The sequence below is a fragment of the Tasmannia lanceolata genome, unplaced genomic scaffold, assembly GCF_043159265.1.
Source record: "Tasmannia lanceolata isolate RefF3 unplaced genomic scaffold, GAP_Taslan_0.1 ptg000008l, whole genome shotgun sequence".
Taxonomy (NCBI): domain Eukaryota; kingdom Viridiplantae; phylum Streptophyta; class Magnoliopsida; order Canellales; family Winteraceae; genus Tasmannia; species Tasmannia lanceolata.
This window is the reverse complement of record NW_027518685.1, coordinates 10,545,095-10,564,964: the sequence shown is the minus strand read 5'-3', so window position 1 is coordinate 10,564,964 and position 19,870 is coordinate 10,545,095. Positions and strand designations below refer to the sequence as shown.

Sequence of the window (19,870 nt, the reverse complement as noted above, 5' to 3'; positions counted from 1 at the left end):
GTGTGCCTCATTCCTAATCCTCACTATTGAGAAATATTTTTTTTGAAAAGGATCAATATGGAGAAATATTGTTGGTACTTGTCTGATTATTTTTGAGGAGGAGGAGCCTAGAGTCAGAAGAAAAACAAAAGAGAGAAGTTTTCAGATGATGTTTGCATTGATTCCCTCGAATAACTGAAAGGCTGTTAAAAGGAATTGCTCTGTGCTAGGAATGATGTCGAAGATGACGCTACACGAAAACCTCAGACCCACCATTTTCTTTCCCATTTCACGAGAATTGCAAGTGGTAGCTGGGTGGGTCCATGACCAGTTAGGTTGTTCGTTTCAAGGGATGTATGAATTATATGAAATGATAATGTCCCTTTTTCTTTCATTAGGTGCAACATGAGTCACGTAGCCTTTATATATGTTCTCATCAGATTAGCCAAAGAAGGATCATTTGGACATTTATTACATAATATAAAATCAACCCTCGAGGGATGCTGTAGGAAAATTTAGTTATAATATACCTGCTTAAAAGTTAGAGAGAGGTTTTCATTATAAATAGTCGATGTAAACTAAATTTACACCCCCCTTGTTAACGTTGAAACCCTCTTTAAGTAATGCCCATGTTTCTATTTTACCAGGTAACACATGAAAATAAAACTGAGTTGCCAAAGAAAAAGTTGCTTATCAACTTAAAACGCAAGGACTAAATGATAAATGATTAGGGAGGTTGAGTATCAATAAATTAGCGGTGCAACTTGGGTTGAGCTCAAAATTGCCTTCTCAATTCTGGCTTGGTTTTTGACTGGTTCAACCCAATTTTGGACCTTCGGGTTGGTTTCGTTTTCTTTTTTCTTTCATTCAATCCTGACCCGACCCGACCCGATTTGGAAAATCATGTTGGGTTAGGCTTGAGAGAATTAAGGGCGGGTCGAGTTAGGGTTGGCACTCCTCGACCAGAGGCTAGGGTTGTGGTTTACGGTCCTTGGTTTGGGCTAAGGTTTCCCTCAACCTGACTCGTGTTGCACACTTAATAAATTCTCCTCATTAACTCTAGTATAGTAATATACTTCATTAATGAGAATTTACGTGGCATAAACTTCTATCTAATACAAATTGGGGTTGAACCTTTTAGGTTCAACTTGTTAAGGCTTTGTTCTTTAACCTGGAATCCGAGTTCGAGTCTAACTAGGGTTGAGCCTCTAGTGCAATCGATAAAAGGCTCTGTTTCTAAACCAAGATGTCGGAGGTTCAACCCCAGCTTTCCTACAAAAAGGGGAGCAGCCTAAATTTGCCACTACCTTGGGAAGGATGGGCATAGATCATAGCAGAGAAGACAGAAGATGGGGAAGAAGATAAGATGGAGGAAGACATTATTCCTCCTTATCTTCACATGGATACAAGGTAATAGTTGACAAAAGGCACTTAGAACACAGTCCTCAAAAAGAAAAATAAGACGAACGCCCAATATTTGGAAGAAAAATTAAATGTTGGCTGCTATGAACCTTACGTACACATACTTCTCTATCATTCAACTTGCCAGAAACAACACGTTTCTTTTCAAGTAAAGATGTAAGGTGTTACCCATCCAAAAAAAAGAAGAAGATGTAAGGGCCTAAGGGGTTGGCGGGGGCCCACTAGAGAGTAGTCTTATACAACATTACTCTAGTGTCTTTTGCCTCTATTTGATATATATATATATATATATATATATATATATATATATATATATATATATATTTTTTTTTTTTTATCATTCCCTCATCCATGTGCAGTTGCTTGTCTGTAGATAAGAATGATGAGACATGTTATTCACATTGGTCCCCTCGTTTGGTATGGGTGATAGAGGGGTGCTTTCTTGACACTACCCATTTGCATAAGGTCCAACTCACCAATTGTACTGGGTGATAAGGCTCTGATGTCCCTCCACAATTTTGACACCATACCAGCGTGATTAGATAAAGACCTTTCCATTGGCTAAAAATAGAGGGACCCACCTTTACCAGATGAATAAATCAGATCCTCTGATGTCATGTAAGTGGCCAGAGACAATGTCTCCAATGGTGTTGTGCTATGGATCCAAGGGACCCTAATGTTGGTGGAGAGAATTTGGGGAAAGTAGCTGGGACTGACCGGGTCCATTGAATCCATATCCTAAGTCCATAAATTATTTTTGTTCTTCATCCAAGAATAGCCCCCAGCCTTAATTATGTACATCATAAGTAGGAGCTAGGACACTCAAATGGACGGTCCCTTTCAAAATGGATCGTGATCTAGACAGAGAGGGAAAAAACAAATAATCCCTTCTAAAAGGATTTGACCGAAAAAGAATTCGAATGAATCTTGGCCAAAACTACGAGACATACGTTGATTTGATAAACAAATAATCCATTCTAAAAGGATTTGACCGAAAAAGAATTCGAATGAATCTTGGCCAAAACTACGAGACATACGTTGATTTGATCCGAAGTGAATCTACAGATATACCCTGAGCGAACAACATCACTGACTCTAGAGTCATTTTGATTAGAATTTCATTTATGTAGTAACTAGGAGATAGATATTAGATAAAGTTTTTATTTATTAAAACTTTAGCTGATTGGTAAAAAAAGAGTTTGATTTTATCATCAATGTGGTTGTGAGTATATATATAACCAAACTAAACCATCTTCAGGCCTTCGTTTGAGATTGTAACAACTGATTGTGAGCCCTAAACCTATTATTGGACTCAAAATTAACGTAATTTTTGTTGGGGGTTCCATGTGAAAGCAAAGATCCAACATCGGACAAAGTGATAGATGTGGATGGGCTTATTAGGGGCTTGGACCCCCCACCCTCCCACCCTCTGGTCTCTTTGGCTAGCTTTTAAGGAAAAAAAATCGCTTAGGGAAGATTTCATAGTTCCCACGTTCCTGTAGCATGGAGGGGTGAGATTGTCCACGTTGCTTCCACGTGGAAGGGGAGATTGTTGGCGGTTTCACGTGAAAACAAATTTCTGACATCGGACAAGTGATAGATGTGGATGGGCATTATAATAAAGAGTTGGGCACCCTTCTGATGGCTAGCTTTTAAGGGTGAGTTCTGCCTGGGCTCCAACAATTTTGAGTCCAATAGTAGGTTTTGGGCTCAGGATATATCGGTTGTTACAATCATGGTTTTAAATTTCAACTGAAATCCAAAATTTTGGATTTCAGTAAAACCGAAACCGAAATTTTCCAAAATTTCATTTTTCGCCATTGACAAACAGGGCTATGTATATAAAAGAACTGAAGGTGTAAAAAAAGAGTGAGCTTTCCACGTTTACCAAAAAGTGTATACACCTTTCAATTTTGTAAATTGTGGTTTTGCAATTCGTTTTGCATCTCACGCTTTGCAAATCAACTTCTCACTTTCTTTTGTACTTTCAATAGTTTATTCTTTCTTCCTTTTCAAAAAAAAAATAGTTTATTCTTTCTTCCAAAGATGCCCAAGACAGTTTACACCCTCTTTTTGTAACTGACATAATTATATATCCCCTCCTAACCCAAATAAGAGGAACATCAGTTCAAAAAATTGTGCAGAATTCTAAAGCTATGTTAATTATTTTTGGGAAATGATATCAAACACATGCATACTTTTATAATAGGCGCGAAGTCAGGTTATCCTATATTCTTAATCAGCTGTTACAATTTCCAAAAAAACGGATACCATACCTTGAAAGCTGCTTAAAGCTTGTGCGAAAAGTTGAGTTAAAGCTGGTTAAAGCATGTGCGAGTGCGAAAAGTTGAGTTAGTGCCTCTTATCAAACGAAAAATAACTAGAGTAAGCAACGTTGCGCAGGAGGAGGTGACTGCGCAACGCATTAAAATAAAGTAAAAGCAGGGGGTGTGGCAATATCAATTCCATTGTCTGATATTTTTGACGCCCCATGTGTGATATTTCCACGACCCCTGTTTCCTCTTTATTTTAGGGCGTTGCGCAGCCAAGTTTTGTTCTATCAAAACAGAGTTGAAGATCTTGATACAGTGGGCCGTAAGGGGTTACTCTCATCTTTTAACTGCTTATCCATGAAACCTACAACTCATGGGACGTCCGTGCCAGATGAGACCATGATCATGTGGGTTACAACATGATGTTCTACAAGATCAACGGACTTGATTTCATACTCATGCCCCTTGTAGGACATAAAAATTGTGAAACTTTTAAATAGTTGGCATTGATCTAACCGTTAGAATCGTGCTTTTGGCGTGGCTAAACCAATCCAAAACAGAAATGTAGTCGGCAATAAGAGAATGACCTAGGGTGTGTTTGGCGTACCGTTTGAAATAGCGTTTAAAACGCCGTTTTGCAAAACGGTGTTTTGGTTCAAAACGGTGTTTTGCCAAACGGCGTTTTCATGTTTGGTTGGCCAGATCAAAACGGCATATTAAACGGCAAACAGAGGTATTGTGTGTTTGGTTGCAAATGCCACAAAACAGAGTTTTAGTGGTAAAATGACCAAAAAGGGCATTGTTTGGTTGGCCTCAATGTAACTCAACTACTCTCTCATTAGGCCAAATATTAAAAGGTCATTAGGATCTCATTCAAACACTACTAAAATTAAACATCATTGCCAAAAAAATACAAAACAAAAGGGATAGGGTATGCTAAAGAGGAGGTGGGAAATCATTTTCAATTCAGGAAAAAACAGACAAGTTTCTCACATGGTGATGGGTAGGGTAGCGGACTAGTGGGTCGCACTATCATATCTTTAAAAAGTGGGACCCACCTTTTGATAATATCCTTCCAATTTATGATAATATCCTTCCAAATTAATCATAATAAGAGATTTTGTACGGTGTAATGTAAGCTCTTCCAAAAAAACAAAGGTGTAAAAATGGGTTTGATGAGGGTAAACATGTAAAAACCCAAAACTCCGTTCAAAACGGCGTTTTGCAAACGGACCTCTCCCCCTCCGTTTGCAAAACACCGTTTTGAGGGTTCAAAACGGTGTTTCAAACGGCGTTTCAAACGGAGGCTGCGCACCCAAACACTCCCAAACGGCCGTTTGGCCCCAAAACGGTGTTTCAAACGCCAAACGGCGTTTTAAACGGTACGCCAAACACGCACCTAATCGCTTTACACGTAACTCGATTATGGTGGGCCCTCCATAGTTATTGTTACACAAACTATGTGTTGCCAAGGCTGCCGACCCCTTACGCCCCTCTATTTGGACATTTATTTTCCAACGGCACTTTATTCCACAAGAAGTCTGTGTGAAGATAATGACACTGACAATGGGAACGTTATGATTCCGGTCACCTTTTACTGTTTTTTAAATCTATCACCGGTAAAAGCCCGTTACCATATTTTCGCGGGAGACAAATGAAATAAGTCAATAGCTACGTGATAAATTTAAAAAAACCCGCTATTTTGCCATCCACCAAAAAAAACACATGGTATACTGAATATAAAAATAAAGAAAAATTCTCCTCCTCTATTTATACCCAATCCTCCCTTTTTATATCTCTATCATAACCTCACAAGGGAAAAAGAGAGAGTATCGTGAAATGAGCTCAGTTGAAGGAATGGCCAAAAAAAGATGCAGAGAAGAGGAGGCTTTTCTTCTGTCTGATACGGCAAAGAAAGCTTCAAAATTTCAAGGAGAACGAGAGGCTACGGTTAGCATTCTCAAAGGCATCCAAAAGAAGAACGAGACTGAAAAATTCAGTGAAATAAGAAGGGCAGAGGAAGAAGACAGAAGGGTCTCTGAAGATTTCATTTTGCTGGAGAATACGCCGGAAATCCAACTGGGTTGGGATTTCTCGGCGGACTGGCCATGTTTTTCGACCCTAGATGAGCACCTTTTTTTGGGTTGGTTCCCGTTTGTGGACGATGATTTTGTGGCTTTTTATGCGCAGAATGAGGTTCTTTGGGAAGATGATTTGTGGCATCTGAAAGACATCACTGAAATCCCAAATCGATAAATGGTGGGAGAAAAGAGAATTAAGTAAGAGAAAAAATAGACTAACAGAAGAAATGAGAAAGGTGTTTTTTTTTTTTTTTTCCTTTGCTTTCATGGCGTATCAATGAAAGGATTATAGATATTTATACAAAGTTAGTGGTATGTTTTTATTTCATTTCCATATTTTTTTTCCTTTCTAGAATTTCTTCTTCTTCTTCTTCTTCTTTTGAATGGTGCGTTCTGTGAGTTTTTATTTCCTATTTTTAGGGGGCTTCATTTTTTTTTTGAATGATTAATAGAGAAGACTAACACGGCAAAAAAGAGAAACGAAAACAAACACAAACACAATATAAAGACTCATTTTTTAAGGGGCTTCAGTTACATACAAATGTACTTTTGGGGTTTCATTTACATAAAAATGTTTCTCATTTTCAGTTCTTCTCCCTCTTTTTTTCTGTAAACGTTAGAAATGTGGAAACTGCTATTTTACATGTGTCTGCTTTGATATTGGCACACCTCTTTTACCCTTCTTCCTCTTTAAGCATTCCTAACATGCTTTCAACTGCCAAGGTAGGGGCCTAGTGAGATGCCAAGGTAGGGGCCTAGTGAGATGTGAAGATCACATGCTCCCTTTCCAGCTCATACGTTTTTTTAATTTTTCGGATTTGTTTATTTTATTATTATCTACCACCCGTTTATCGGGTGTTGCATGCTGGAATCGAAGGCGTGAAACACTTCCCCTTTTTTATCGTCTATTTGTTGCTTTCGCCCCAAAATACCGAGATTCGTCTTGCGGTCAGAACGAGAGTTAAAAGAGATAAAGGCCCGAGATATTCCAAATGGCTTATTCTCTTCTTCTTTGGTTAATGAAGGGGATTTTGGAGTCATATTTCGTACCGACTGTTAAAATTTTTCTTGTCATCTTCCGCAGGTGTCGCAAAAGTATGAACCTTTATTTTTTAGCAAAACGGGTTTCAGTTTTTAGTAACATCAAATGAGAATGGATCCATAGAAAGATAAATGTGTAACCCAATATATAGTATTTTTAAAAGAGTCTTGTGCCGGATGGTCCAAACCGTCAATTTGATGGGCCACAACGTAGGTAGGTTGTACCCAAAAAATTATTTCCATAGGATGATCCTAGCCCTCTGATCTACAGGACAAACTACATAATTAGATTATCCCAACCTTCCGATCAAAGCAGGTTTCCAAATGATACAGTTTCTCTATAAATTAGATGTTGTTTGGGCACAACCTATTTAATTTGTGGCCCATCAAATAGACAGTTTGGATCATCATATGGTGTGGGCCGTAGAATCATTTCTGAAAAAAACTGGACTATATGGGCATACACAAAATAATAAATGATTTGGATCATTGAAGAAGTGTGCCCTACTTTTATACTCGTGTGAACCCGCCTCCTTTTGGGAAGACAGAAAGGAACCTTGTAATTCAAGGTGGCAAACGGCACGGCACGAAAATTAATGGCCCACACGGCCCGCGGGCCAGGCACGGCACGGCACGATTTGGCCACTGGCTGTGCCGTGCCGGCACGAATAAGCACGAGGTTAGACACAGCACGGCCCGCGGCCCGTGCCGGCATGAGAAAACAGCCACATAAACTCCCTTTTACACTGATTTTAGTCGTGCCGGGCGTGCCATGCTGCTTCTCGTGCCGTGCCGGTTCGTGCTGCTGGCCTAAACCCTCAGCCTCGCACGGCCCACGTCTTTGTGCCGGCACAGCCCATGTCACTGTAGCAATCGTGACGTGCTCATGCCTGTGGCATGCTATGCCGGGTGTGCCGCGTGCTGGCCCACCTTGACTTGTAATCCTTTTATCTTGACGTGTCGCAGATAGTTTTGAGAAATCACTTTCATGAGCGAATGGAATTTCGAGTCAATAGGGGAACTTGTACGCCACTTGGAAGCATGGCTTTGGCTCTGTACATATGAGACTTATGTAGAGAATAAGTAAAAGGCGTTTGATATGGTCGACATATGATGTGCCTGCTTCAATAGGGCGTTACCTCATTGTGTACTCTCTTGAATCGGAGACATCACGGCACAGTGAGACTTACCTTTGGCTGATTTGAATCGTTCCTCTGATAGGCCTTGATTTGGATCTTCTACAGCCCCAAAAGTAGACCAATTGTGGTATCTTATAATCCAATAATGTGTACTTTAGCCGTTGAATGTCAACACTTGGCTATGTATATTTTTTGACCGTCCAAGATGACCAAGTAAACATACATTTTTTTGTGACATTGGGATGATTGCCTTCATTTCGGGGCCATAAAATATCCACAAGACCTATCATGTGGATGATTCAGATCAGTCAAAGGTGACACCATTCGTGTCCAACAGTCAATAAAATAATCACAGAATCGCAAAGAAATATTGTTTTTGGCACAAAACCGGCTGAATTTCTCTCTGGAAATTACAATTTCGAGAGATATATATTTTTTAAACCATGATATTTTATTAGTTAAGCAAGGCAGTGGCCATCCATCGGCACCAGAAGGTAACAAAAGAAAAGAACACAACTAGGAAAACATAGACTTAGTGCTAAACCAAAGGAATATGGCAATTCTTAGATACAATGCTTTCGAAAACAAGCATTTGACAAAGCTGCAACCAACCCCCTGTTAAACAACATTGGTATGTCTCATTTAAACCCAGCCCGTGAATGAGAAGGTAAGTTGGCGTAGCTAGAATTAAGATTGGTCACAGTAGGGTGTGATCATAACTGTATAAATGCACTGGATCCCATCAGAACTCCAACGTTAAGCGTGCATGAGCGAGAATAATATTATGATGGCTTCTCTTGGGAAGTCCGCTCCCGTCTCTTGTAGGGATTGAGCCTCTAGCTCAATGGTCAAGGCTTTGTTCCTATACTTGGAGGTTCGAAGTTCAATCCCAGCTTACCTACCCAAAAAATAGAAAAAAAAACATGATTAGCCGGACAATTCCATTCTGGATTTATGGATTTGGATGTCTGAACAGTGATCATAATTGAGGATCAGGGAACCCCTGTCCGAACGACGGGGGCTTTATCTCAAGAGATTTATTTGATTTGCCAAAGTCTATATTGGAAAGAATACTGATATGGTAACCGATTTGGGGGCCAAGAGTCGAACCAAACAAATAGCTTAAATCTTTCCCTTGATTTTTGACTTTTTTTCTCCATGAAAATGGCAAAACTACCCTCCCATGGTTAGGGATTTGTTAGGTTATACTCTAGGTTCCACTCTCGGTCCCCGTAGCAGCACTCTGTTGGAAATCTCTTAAAAGAAAGATCAACGGATTGTAACCACTGCGAAAGTCAATGTAAAGACGCCTACTCTTAGAGCAGAAACGAAGGTTGTTGAAAATGAAGAAGCTTTTGTGGGGGTGGGGGGGTAGTTGAATCACCTCCTCCAATCTGCTAAAGCTTCTCTAACGTAAGAAATGTAAAATTCTGGGCTGACATCCTCATAAACACAATCGTTCATTCAAGATTTTTTTCGATTAATAGTAATCGTCTAATTTAAATCATGTTGGTCTCATTACTAAGATCATTTCATACATCTTCCAATTGAGGAGTGGGATCCAAACAATTAGATAGTAATGACAAGCCATGTAAATTTTTTTTATCACAAGGATTCTCAACCATTGATCATCTTAGATCATGTAGATCCTATAACCAGAATAACTTTGTTCACTATCTATGAATATGGAAATACAATCTGAAGTGTTACCATAATGCTTTTACGAGAGTATGGAAATTGTATTTCTAATGTGATGGGCCCACTTAAGAAAAAAAATTTACCAAGTTTTGGTATCAATAATTCTCATTCGATTTCTTTTATGATAGGCAACAAGGAGCAATTCAAAAAAGTGAGAACCATCAAGACCAATCACGTGGCATCGCGATCAACCGTAGGGAATAAGTACGCTCAATGACCCGATTTCCTCCTGTACATGCAATGGTGTTTAGGATTTAGACTGTGTAGATAGATACCTTAAGTTCTATGGTATCAACAATATTTTTGGTAGCTCGGTGGAGGCCCGCGTGGTGAAAAAGCAATTCACTACTTGAAGTAGTATAAAGACCTAAGCAGAAGGTTGTGTTGATTAATTAGAGTTGTGAATGATTTTACATAAACAATGAGTTTGATAGTCTCAGCATAGAAAAGCTGAAGTTATTAGGAAGATCAGTGTCTTCAGCCTCTTGGGAAAAAAAATTAGGGCGATGATATTTTCACCCCAGAAAGCGTTAAATTTGCCTTCTGTTCATGTTACAAGGGGGGCGAATGCGTACCGCAGAGGGGGTGAAAATATCATCTCCCATAAAATATTCTCAATCCACAAGGAAGGAGATTAAAAAGGTAAAACTTACTATTGGAAAAGAAGTAGTATAAACTGAATAAACAGAATACTTCGATCCTTTAAGTTGCTGGAAACCGATAATAGAAAGAGGGACTGGTCTGTGGCATACTTGAACCCAAACTGAAGAAAGTCGAACCCAAATTGGTTACTCGAACCCAAGTTGGTTACTTGACCGAAAATTGGTGCAACTCTAGCCCAAAATTTGTGTGCTGTTAGAAATTCAAGTATTGAAATGAAACTTGTAAAACAAATTGCACTTATCGTTTTTGAGGAAAACCCTTTGGGTGCGTTTGGATTGCCAAAATTGGTAATCAGAATCGGTGTTCTATTCCAACTCATTCAATTCTGTTGTTAGGATCGTTTTTCTAATTGGAATGGAAAGCGGCGTTAAATACGGGGCGGAAATATGATGGGAATTTTAGGTGCTTTTCGTTACCCACCTACAGAGGTGGTATTCTGAGTCCAAGAATAAGAGTGAAAGACGTATCTTCCGTCTCCTCTCGGCATCTTTCGCCCCCAGGTAAAATGTGGAGAGAGCAAAGGAAGCTATACATGAAACTTAAAACCTCTTGCCTTCTTCGTCTTCTTCTTCTTCTGTATTTACTCTCGTCATCTTTGCTGAAGTATTTCGCTTCCCATAGATGAAGACGGACGACGAGAAGAAACCATTATCCCGCACATGGTAAGCTCCTTCGCCGGCATTATCATGGCCAAAAAGCATCATGACCTGGTCTTCGATTAGCTGCACTGCCTGGATATTGGTACAGATGGCCTATTCCCCCACTCTCCTAGTTGCTTCATCCAACGTCTGTGATATTTCGAATCTAAAAACATTAGAAGGATCAAATTAGAGTCATGTAACATGAACTACTGGTTACCAATATAGTAAGATTTGCTTGGTACGAGTACAATCACATGACCGTTTGTTCCCTACTAGAATTACTTAATCTGGTAGGGCAAAATTTCCTGACGAGTACAAGCTTTGCTTGGGACTCTATGTTCACTACTGGAATAACTTTCCAAATTTGCTATGGTTCTGTCTTGGCTTACTTAGGTAGAAATACTTAAAATCTGAAGTTGTTCGAGGAACGAGGCTCAAAAGGTGGGGTGCAATTTGGGTCGGGCTCAACCCAAACCCCTTGGGTTGAACCCGTTTTTGGCCCAAGTTGGATTGGAATTGATTAGCTTGCTCTCTTCTTGTGCTGAGCTTAGGGCTTCGGCTTTGGGATGATATAAAAATTTATTGAAAATTTGATTCCATTCCAGCGTTGTCTGGACAACACCAAACTCTAGAATCGGAATAACTATTTATTCCCTTGATGAATTCCAATGTTTACCCACAAGAAATGGAATCGCCATTCCCTTTACAGGAGGAATTGGAATCGGTATGGAATGTGATGTTGATTCCGATTCTTCATTCAGGCAATCCAAATGCACACTTTGTGAAAGTCAGATTGTTGATAATGGAGGAAGGAAGGCTGAGTCGTGCCACATGATAACTTTCCTTAAGAATCGTATATGCCCCCTACGGTGCAACCGGATCTGTGAATCAACGCTTCAGGCCCAAATAGGCTTTGGTCCACGTGTACACGCTGACTAGTCCACTTTGAATCACCTTGAAACTTTGGTCAAACACGAAACAGAACCGAAGGAGCGAAATCAATATTTTTTTCCAGTGTAAAACAATATACTTCTGTAGCAAAACATTATGCTTCTTTTCTCTGCAAATCTCTGCATATTTCGTGTGCTTTCTATTTTTGAAAATCTGTAGCATATAGTGTTGCCCTCTCTCTTTTATAGAGAGGAAATATGACTGTTAGGAGGGAGAAAACATTTCTCTCCCAACAATAAGTAGGAGCGTCGCCAACCGTACAAAGACAAAGACCAATAATCCAATTTAATTGGTTTTGGGAGATGCGAGCAAATGATCAAATGTTTAGAAAGCTCAACCCATCAAGACCAATAACGTTTATGTTATAGACAAGCATGGGAAACATGAACCCTCAATTGTAGCTTAATAGTGTAGTCGGAAACTCTAGAGAATCCAGGTGGGACCCAATCTGATATGAGATAAAATGTTCTTAATCTAATAGGGCTTCTGGTGTATCAGTTACTAACCGAATATTTTTAATGTTACAGTCCTAAGTTGAGTTTGCCTAGGTATGCGACTAGGTGTGGGACCTAGCCTTCTATGAGACATGTTTAAAAGGGCTTAATATAATGCATACCATATGTCCTTGGGCTTTTGGTATATTGATTATGTACCTGACATTTGGTATCAGAGTAGCCACGCCATCATGTGTTCAAGTCAATGATGGGGTGGCGTTTAGAGGAAACCAACAGAAAAGGGTCTTCTTGTAAGATGCAAGAGTGGGAGTTGTAAGAGTGAAAGTTGCAATAAGAATGGGCTACTATGGAAGGGGTGACATGTGAAAAGAGCTACCAGAAAGTAGCCATAGAGTGGGTCACCGAGGACAGCTGATGTGTAAGCTTGGTGGTATGTTATATTCCTAATTTGTGGGCTGCCTAGGTACGTGACTAGTTGGGTTCCAACCTGCTCCCAGACATGTTAAAAGTGCTTAATCGAACGCCTTCCATTGGTCCGGGTCTGGGGGCTTTTGGTGTATTAGCTAGGTACATAACAGCAAAAGAAGCAAGATGGCGTTCCTTGTTTGTGCAGTCACCGAACCGGCCTCGAAAGCATTTCAATGAGATTTGTGCTATCATATTGAGAATCGTTTGACATTTAGTGGCTTAAAATCCTCATCTGGAAATTATTAATAGTGTGAGATTGTGTTCCCTATTATTTCCACCCCAGCTTAAAATCTATGAAATTATGATTAAAGGCCCAAATGACAAAAAATGGGTTCTATAAGTAGTTAAAGGGATTTGCTAGCATCCATCGCAGAAGTAAGTAACGATTTTTAATTTCTAAAATTTAGAATTTTACCCTTGGTGGCAATGATTTCCAAAAGAGGTTTTAATGAGAAGGTAACATTGGTCGCAATTTTAACTGTTTGATTCACCATACAAGGAAAGGAGGAACCCAAGATCACTCTGAAGTCCTCTAAGGTGTACCTCATAGTGTGCCTAGCAGACCTTTAAGTTCATACCATTTCCATGGTTTCATCTTCCTCATAGCGTCTTGTTTTTTTGGTGAACTTTTGGACTGTTATTTTATAAGAAGGTTTTCAGCCTCCTACATGAAATATCTTCCTGTCTTTGCTATACTCTGTTTTTTTATGGGGAGGATTATCATACTTCTACTTTGGAAACTAGCATAGCAGTGAGCTTTATGGAGCAACTGCAATTCTGGTTATTGAAGGGTTACTGACACATGGAAATTGAATAAACTTAATTGCTCATTTCCCTACCCCATCTCTATAGTGGTCCCAAGAGAGTGTAGGCCACTACATCCTCTTCTACATTTTCATTGAATGCCTTGTCAGTAGTTACAAGGACTTTTATGATGTACCTCCTATATTATTTATTAAAGGCCTGTAACCGTCCTCACAGTTCCCGGCCAATTAGATATGACACAAAACTTCTTGCAGAGAAGGAGAACCTAATATTTTAAGGTATCTCCTATTTTTTTAAAGATATGACATAAGTTAACAACCATAATTTTATAGTTTATGATTTGGTCACCTTCATTTTCGTATTGTCTGGCATGATTTGACACAACTTTCCTCATATCCCCGCGTTGTCACGAAATTTATGTCACACTTTTGGAAGGAAAAGGTCTAATTAGTGCTCAACATTACTTGTTCTGGCTCTGGTTTCATGTTTTTGAAAGTCATCCAAAGGTAACTTTTATTTGCTTAACAATTTCTACTTCAAAATAATTATGCAAGTTTAAGAGCTTTTTAACTTATATATAAGCCAACCAGATTTATAACTAAACAAGCTTAGTGCTAGAGTACTAAGGTGGGGTTAGGCATGACCCCTACCAGAATTTTAAAATGAGAAGAATAAACATTACAAACGAGTATAAGGGTTACCAGATTTATCTCTATCAACAAGAATTCTTAGAGGGGATGGAGTTTGATTGTATTCTTTTTCAAGACAATACATTCAAATCATATATTCAGACCCAATAATATTTAGCAATCAAGGTTTAAAATTTCAATTTCAGGATTTTTGGCTCGGATACAAAGAGGGAGATGATAATTCCACATTTCCAGGATTTTCACCCTCTTTTTGGTCTGTCTTTCTCTGAAATGAAGGTTCAACACCTATATGCCCTTCTCTCACTCTAGGTAAATCAGGATTCCATGAAATTATTCTCTCTGTTTTGTTTTTCTGCATGCTTGTGAAAGAAACAAAATAAATCTGTTTCAAACAAAAGGTTCAACAATGTGTTTAGGTGTGACCCAAAGGTTCATGAAGATTCAAGAAAGCCATCCAAAATAACTGAAAAATCTCAAGACAGAAGTTTCAATATAAAAACTGCAATCCTTGAATAGCCATGTAGAGCCATCCGCTCCTTGTTTTCAGGCTAAGGGATGAGTTTCTTGGCTCATTCTTCCCTCAACCCATAAGAACATTGATCAAACACTTACAAAGAAAGAAAAAGAACTCTCCAACCTATAAAAGCAGCAAGACTTTTAACCAAAAGCAACAAATTTTCTCATCCTTTTATACCCATTTCCCATGTCATAGCAAAATTCTTTCCCAAAGGCAATGTCAAACCTCCAACCTCTACCATCAAGCCCTTCCTCTTATTCCCCCCCGCCAACTTATCTACATGCATTATCGAAGTTTCACTAAATTTAGCAGTAGAATCCAAAAGGGGCTTCCCATCAACCTCAATTGCAAGCCCCTCTCCATTTCCCTCCAACCCCAGCACAGTTACCTTCTCAATCATCCATCCCTTCCCCAAAGCAAACTCCCCCTCCTCAACTTGAGACCATACCTTCACCTTTTTCTGGCTCAAACTCGCATAGAACTCAACATAAGTTGATTGCCCATCTCCCATTTTCATCTCGGGACGCTCGTCATCATCTATGAACACCTTCCCCTTGGCTTCTCCCTCGACCGCCCCAGCTGGGAAGGTGACCACTAGTGTATAAGGTGTCATTCTCGCCTCTTTCGTGGTCATACCCCCACGTTGCATAGGCAGTATTGTATTCTGATACACATGTACATTAATCACATTTAGTGGTGCATCGAGTGTAAGGTAATGACCCGCTGTTGATACCACGACCTTCGTCATGTCAAACAAACTATACCATGTCCCTGGAGGAAAGAGTGCCTTAACCACGGTCGCCCCTTTTCGCAACACCGGAGACACCATAACACTACTTCCTAGCAAGAATTGAGTGCTCAACCCATAACTCTCAGTGAGATTTGGGAAAGAGAAGAAAACCGGCCTGGCAATTGGCGAACCACTAACATGTGCCTCATAGTTTAAGGTGTAAAGATAAGGAAGGAGTTTGTAACGCATGCCCAATGCATTTCGGGCTGACTTTGCAACAGAATCCCATACATAGAGCTCTTGCCTAGGAGAGGCAAAGTTTGCATGGTCCCTAGAGAAGGGGTAAAATGCGCCAAGCTCGATCCACCGATTACAGAGCTCTTCAGTTGGTTGAGGATAGAAGCCACATATATCTGACCCAACCATTGGCATGCCAAAGATACCAAAATTGAGTATGGTTGAAATCGAATACTGCAAGTCCTCCCAAGTGCCCTTGTTATCGCCCGTCCAATGTGCAGCATATGCACCGGACCCAACAAACGTTGAGCGGGTTAGGACAAATGGGCGCTTGCCTAGTAGTCCTTGAAGGGCCTTGTGGGTAGCAATGGCTTGAGTGAAACCATACATACTGTGAACATTGTACTCCAATACGCCATTATAATGCACAGCACTTGTTGCTATTGTTTTGTAGCCCAAAGGAACATGGGACCCCGAAGCATTGATCTTGTAAGGTGGCTCGTCCCATCGGGTTTTCGTTATGTTCTTGCAATCTAAGCAACAGAGCCAAGGAAGCCCGGGACCAGGGCAAGGACGATCCTTTGGAATTTCACATTTCCCCGTGCAGAAATTCGAAACTTCATTCATATCGATCCATAGGCCGTCAACAGGTACAAGTTGATGAAACCGGGCAATTTCATCAGCCCACCAAGACACAGTGGTTGGGTTCAAGTAGTCTGGGAAGTAAACTGGACCGGGCCAGACTTGGGCTAGGTAGGGCTGATCATCATACTTGATGAAGACATCTTTGGCCATGCCTCTAAGATAAGTTCCATAAGTGGAATTCACGCCAATTCCTGGGTCAATGAGGACTATGTATTTTAGGCCTTGGGAATGAATTTTGTCAATGAAAGCTTCGTATTTTTTGCGAGGGAAGTTGATGGGGTCAATGGTGAAGTCCTTGGCTGCGTCCATGTGATCATCATCGGTCCACATAACGTCGAGAGGGATTTGGGCCTTCTTGTAGCCTTCTACGACGCCTTCTAGGACAGATACGTTATGATAACCCCATCTGCATTGATGGAATCCTGTAATGGAACAGACACAAGTAGTGAGAGTTCAGTAAATAATTCATTTTAACCAAATGCGACAAGGAAGTAAATATATACACAAACAAGGCAGGAAACCCAAAGTCTTGAAGAAAGGCATTCTCTATATACAAATAATTCTTTGATATGCCTTGATTACTGGTGCCAATAGTCAAAGAATTTGCCACCATATGCACATGGGAGACACTGAAAATAGTAGCATTATCGTGTTTATGGAGTAATCTATCCAAAAACATGATCATGAAAAGTCTTATTATATTGTTAGATTAATAGTAGAAAACTAAGCCATATAGAAGGCATTTGCTTTTTAGATTTGATTTTGAAGATTTAACTTAGAGAAGAAATAACTAAATTGGGGTATAAGGGATAAGACATAGTTTAACAGTAAAATATGAATGAAAAGGATGAGGTAGGTTTTGGGATTTTGCTTTCTGCCTTTTTGGGGTTCCCTCTGGAGAACAGATAGGACTTATACAGTTATGCATGTGGAAATAGTTTGGATTTCTCTTTTCTGTATGTTAGAGAAGGGGAATGATCATGCAAAAATGTATTCCACATTTTGGCCCATAGTTGAAGAGTCAGGGTCCATGGCCATATGGCACAACTGAACTTAATGATAGTTTATAGACCAAGTTTGAGTGTGTAGTTAGTTAGACATTAATCATCCCTAAAAAATGAGAAGGTATGTTTGAGGATTTTGATTGCCTAAATAATATTTGAGAAAAAGGTAATGCACTTTCCTTTCTGAAGAGAATAGAATGGTTGGGTTTTTAGGGAGCAAGATCTACTCAACCAGTAAAACCAAGATCCAGTGAGATGAAAATGAAGGGTTTTGACTTTTCTTTCCACTTGCCAAAAGTTGTAGAGACGAAAGCACACTTTAATTTTATTAAAAGGGGGAAATGATAAGGTTTTAGGGAGCAAGCTATGAGTCCCCTGCTTTGTAATGAAGGGGTGTGCTCCGTTCTGCTAGCTATTTGAGAAGAGGGAGATGTGAGGTTTGAGTCTTCCTAGTAAACAAGACATGAAATGGGTCCAATGCAACCACTACAAAAAAAAAAAAGCAGAAAAATAATAATTGAGCAAAAAAGGAAAAACAAAGAATAATCATGGCTCCACATGGAAAAGCTATTATCCACCGACAAATAAAAAACTATTTTATTTTCAATGGAAACATGACTCAAGTATACTTTTCATAGAAAGAACTGTCTAAACCTAAAAGGAAAAAGACAGACCCTCCAAACAGATCATAAAATTAAAAATAAACAACAATTTACTCACAGAAATGAACAAGGTTATAAGTTTTCAATTTCATTCACCGACAAATAAAAAACAATTTTATTTTCATAGGAAACATGACTCCTATTAATATAATTTTCACCGAAAGAACTCTCTAAACCCAAAAAGAAAAAGGACAGATCCAACATACAAAATCATCAAGCTAAAATAAACAACAATTCACTCACACAAATCAAGACATAAATAATTTAACAAGGACAATTGTTCTAAAGGACCAAAATGAAAATCATAAGATCCTAAACCAAACAATTATTTTTTAATTACAATGTCTCAGCAATTTACAGTGAGAAAAAAAATAGAAATGGAAAATGGGTGATGTGAAAAATCATACCTAGAGCCCAGTAAGGCATGGGAGCAGGGCGACCCACTAAAGAAGTATACTGGTTAACCACATCTAGAGGTTCTGTTCCTGCAAAGAAGTAAAAATCAAACACCCCTCCAATAACCTTATAAGTCAATGAACTCCCTCTGTAGAAAACATCCATCCCATTACTATTTAGCAACAAAACTCCATGAGCAAAAGCCTGTCCCTCAACATTCCTAAGATCCATATAAACTGGATGAGACCCATATAAATCCATATTGAGATTAATGGCTGAAATATCAGTTGTGTAGAGAGTATAAGGATCATTAGGTTGCAACCGAATCCCACTTGGTTGTGTATTCTCTCCAAACCCATAGATTGAGGCAGTTTTAGGCAATTTTGTGGATATTTCAAGATATTGGTCTTTAAAGACCATGTTTCCATAAGAATCTGATTCATCAGAGGTTGAATTAAAGAGGGTTTGTCCATTTGATTTTCTCCTCACTGCAAACCCAAATGGGTCTGATGTGTAGCTGAATATTAACTCGTTTCCTGCAAACTCATAAGCCAAAAAAGGGGCTTTTTTGTTTCCAATAGACTTTTTCAAAGGAGGAGCTTGTTCTCTTGGGAGCAAGTTGTAGGGGACTTCCCATCTTTCTTTTTCAGCATCAGTTATATGAACCCTCAAACGATCTTGGGTTTCATGCCTACAAAACAACAACCATAGAGTTATCAATTCAATGCATGCATATATAACCAAAACCCATTGAGAAAACAAATGGGTTTTTTTTTCCTACAAAGCCAAAGACTAGCTTCGTAAGCACAATGTACCCAAACCCTATTGAAAAATAGAAAGAAAGAAAGAGAGAAAGAAATTGGATATAGAAAAAAGGGGAGGAGCTTTTTTACTTGACAAAAAGTTGCAAGTTAGGAATATCAGGGCCATATGTATTGGTTTTTTGCTTGACTTGCAAGTAACCAATAAGGCCACCATCTGGGGATTCTTCTATGGAGATGAGACGATAACCTTGGCCGATCTTGGCGGTGGAAACTGCACAAAATAGCTGAAAAGAGAGGAGATGAAGAAAAAGGAAAGTGAGAATGAAAGGAGATTGAGAAGAGAGCATGGTTAGGGTGTGTGAAAGCGGCAAAGTAGCTTAGGACTGTGATGGTTTATAAAGCCCGAGCATGCCTAATCTGATGCATGTGAGAATGGTAATCCATTCCATGTGACTGTGTCTGTGGTCCCATGTCTTGCCTTGTATAAAGGGTAAATAATATACGTCCCCAGTTCTTACTGGGACCACCCTCTTGTAGTGTAAAAGGGCAGTCATAAATATACTAGAGGAGGCTAGCCCAGGGAAGAAAAGGGGACGAATATATCACTTACCTGTATAAAATACAGAGAAAAATGGGACTTACTTTTGAGTTTTGACTAATATCTGGTTTATCATCGTGCATAAATGTAT

General features: G+C 39.4%; 1 protein-coding gene across 1 annotated transcript; it reads right to left on the bottom strand.

Annotated features, from left to right (window-relative positions):
- Nucleotides 1-14,686: 14,686 nt before the first annotated feature.
- LOC143884312 (alpha-xylosidase 1-like) lies at nt 14,687-19,569 on the bottom strand. The gene is made up of 3 exons (XM_077387816.1): nt 19,311-19,569; nt 18,429-19,108; nt 14,687-16,777 (listed from the first exon to the last, which is right to left on the bottom strand). Exons 1-3 carry the CDS (start codon nt 19,526-19,528, stop codon nt 14,907-14,909), a joined length of 2,769 nt encoding a protein of 922 aa, XP_077243931.1. The 5' UTR covers nt 19,529-19,569; the 3' UTR covers nt 14,687-14,906.
- Nucleotides 19,570-19,870: the final 301 nt, after the last annotated feature.

Excerpts from the sequence above, each read along its gene's own strand:
- LOC143884312 (XM_077387816.1), bottom strand. The coding sequence starts at position 19,528 with ATGCTCTCTTCTCAATCTCCTTTCATTCTCACTTTCCTTTTTCTTCAT. Across the intron at positions 19,109-19,310 it reads AACTTGCAACTTTTTGTCAA|GCATGAAACCCAAGATCGTT; the intron begins GTAAAAAAGCTC and ends GTTGTTTTGTAG. Across the intron at positions 16,778-18,428 it reads CATGCCTTACTGGGCTCTAG|GATTCCATCAATGCAGATGG; the intron begins GTATGATTTTTC and ends GTTCCATTACAG.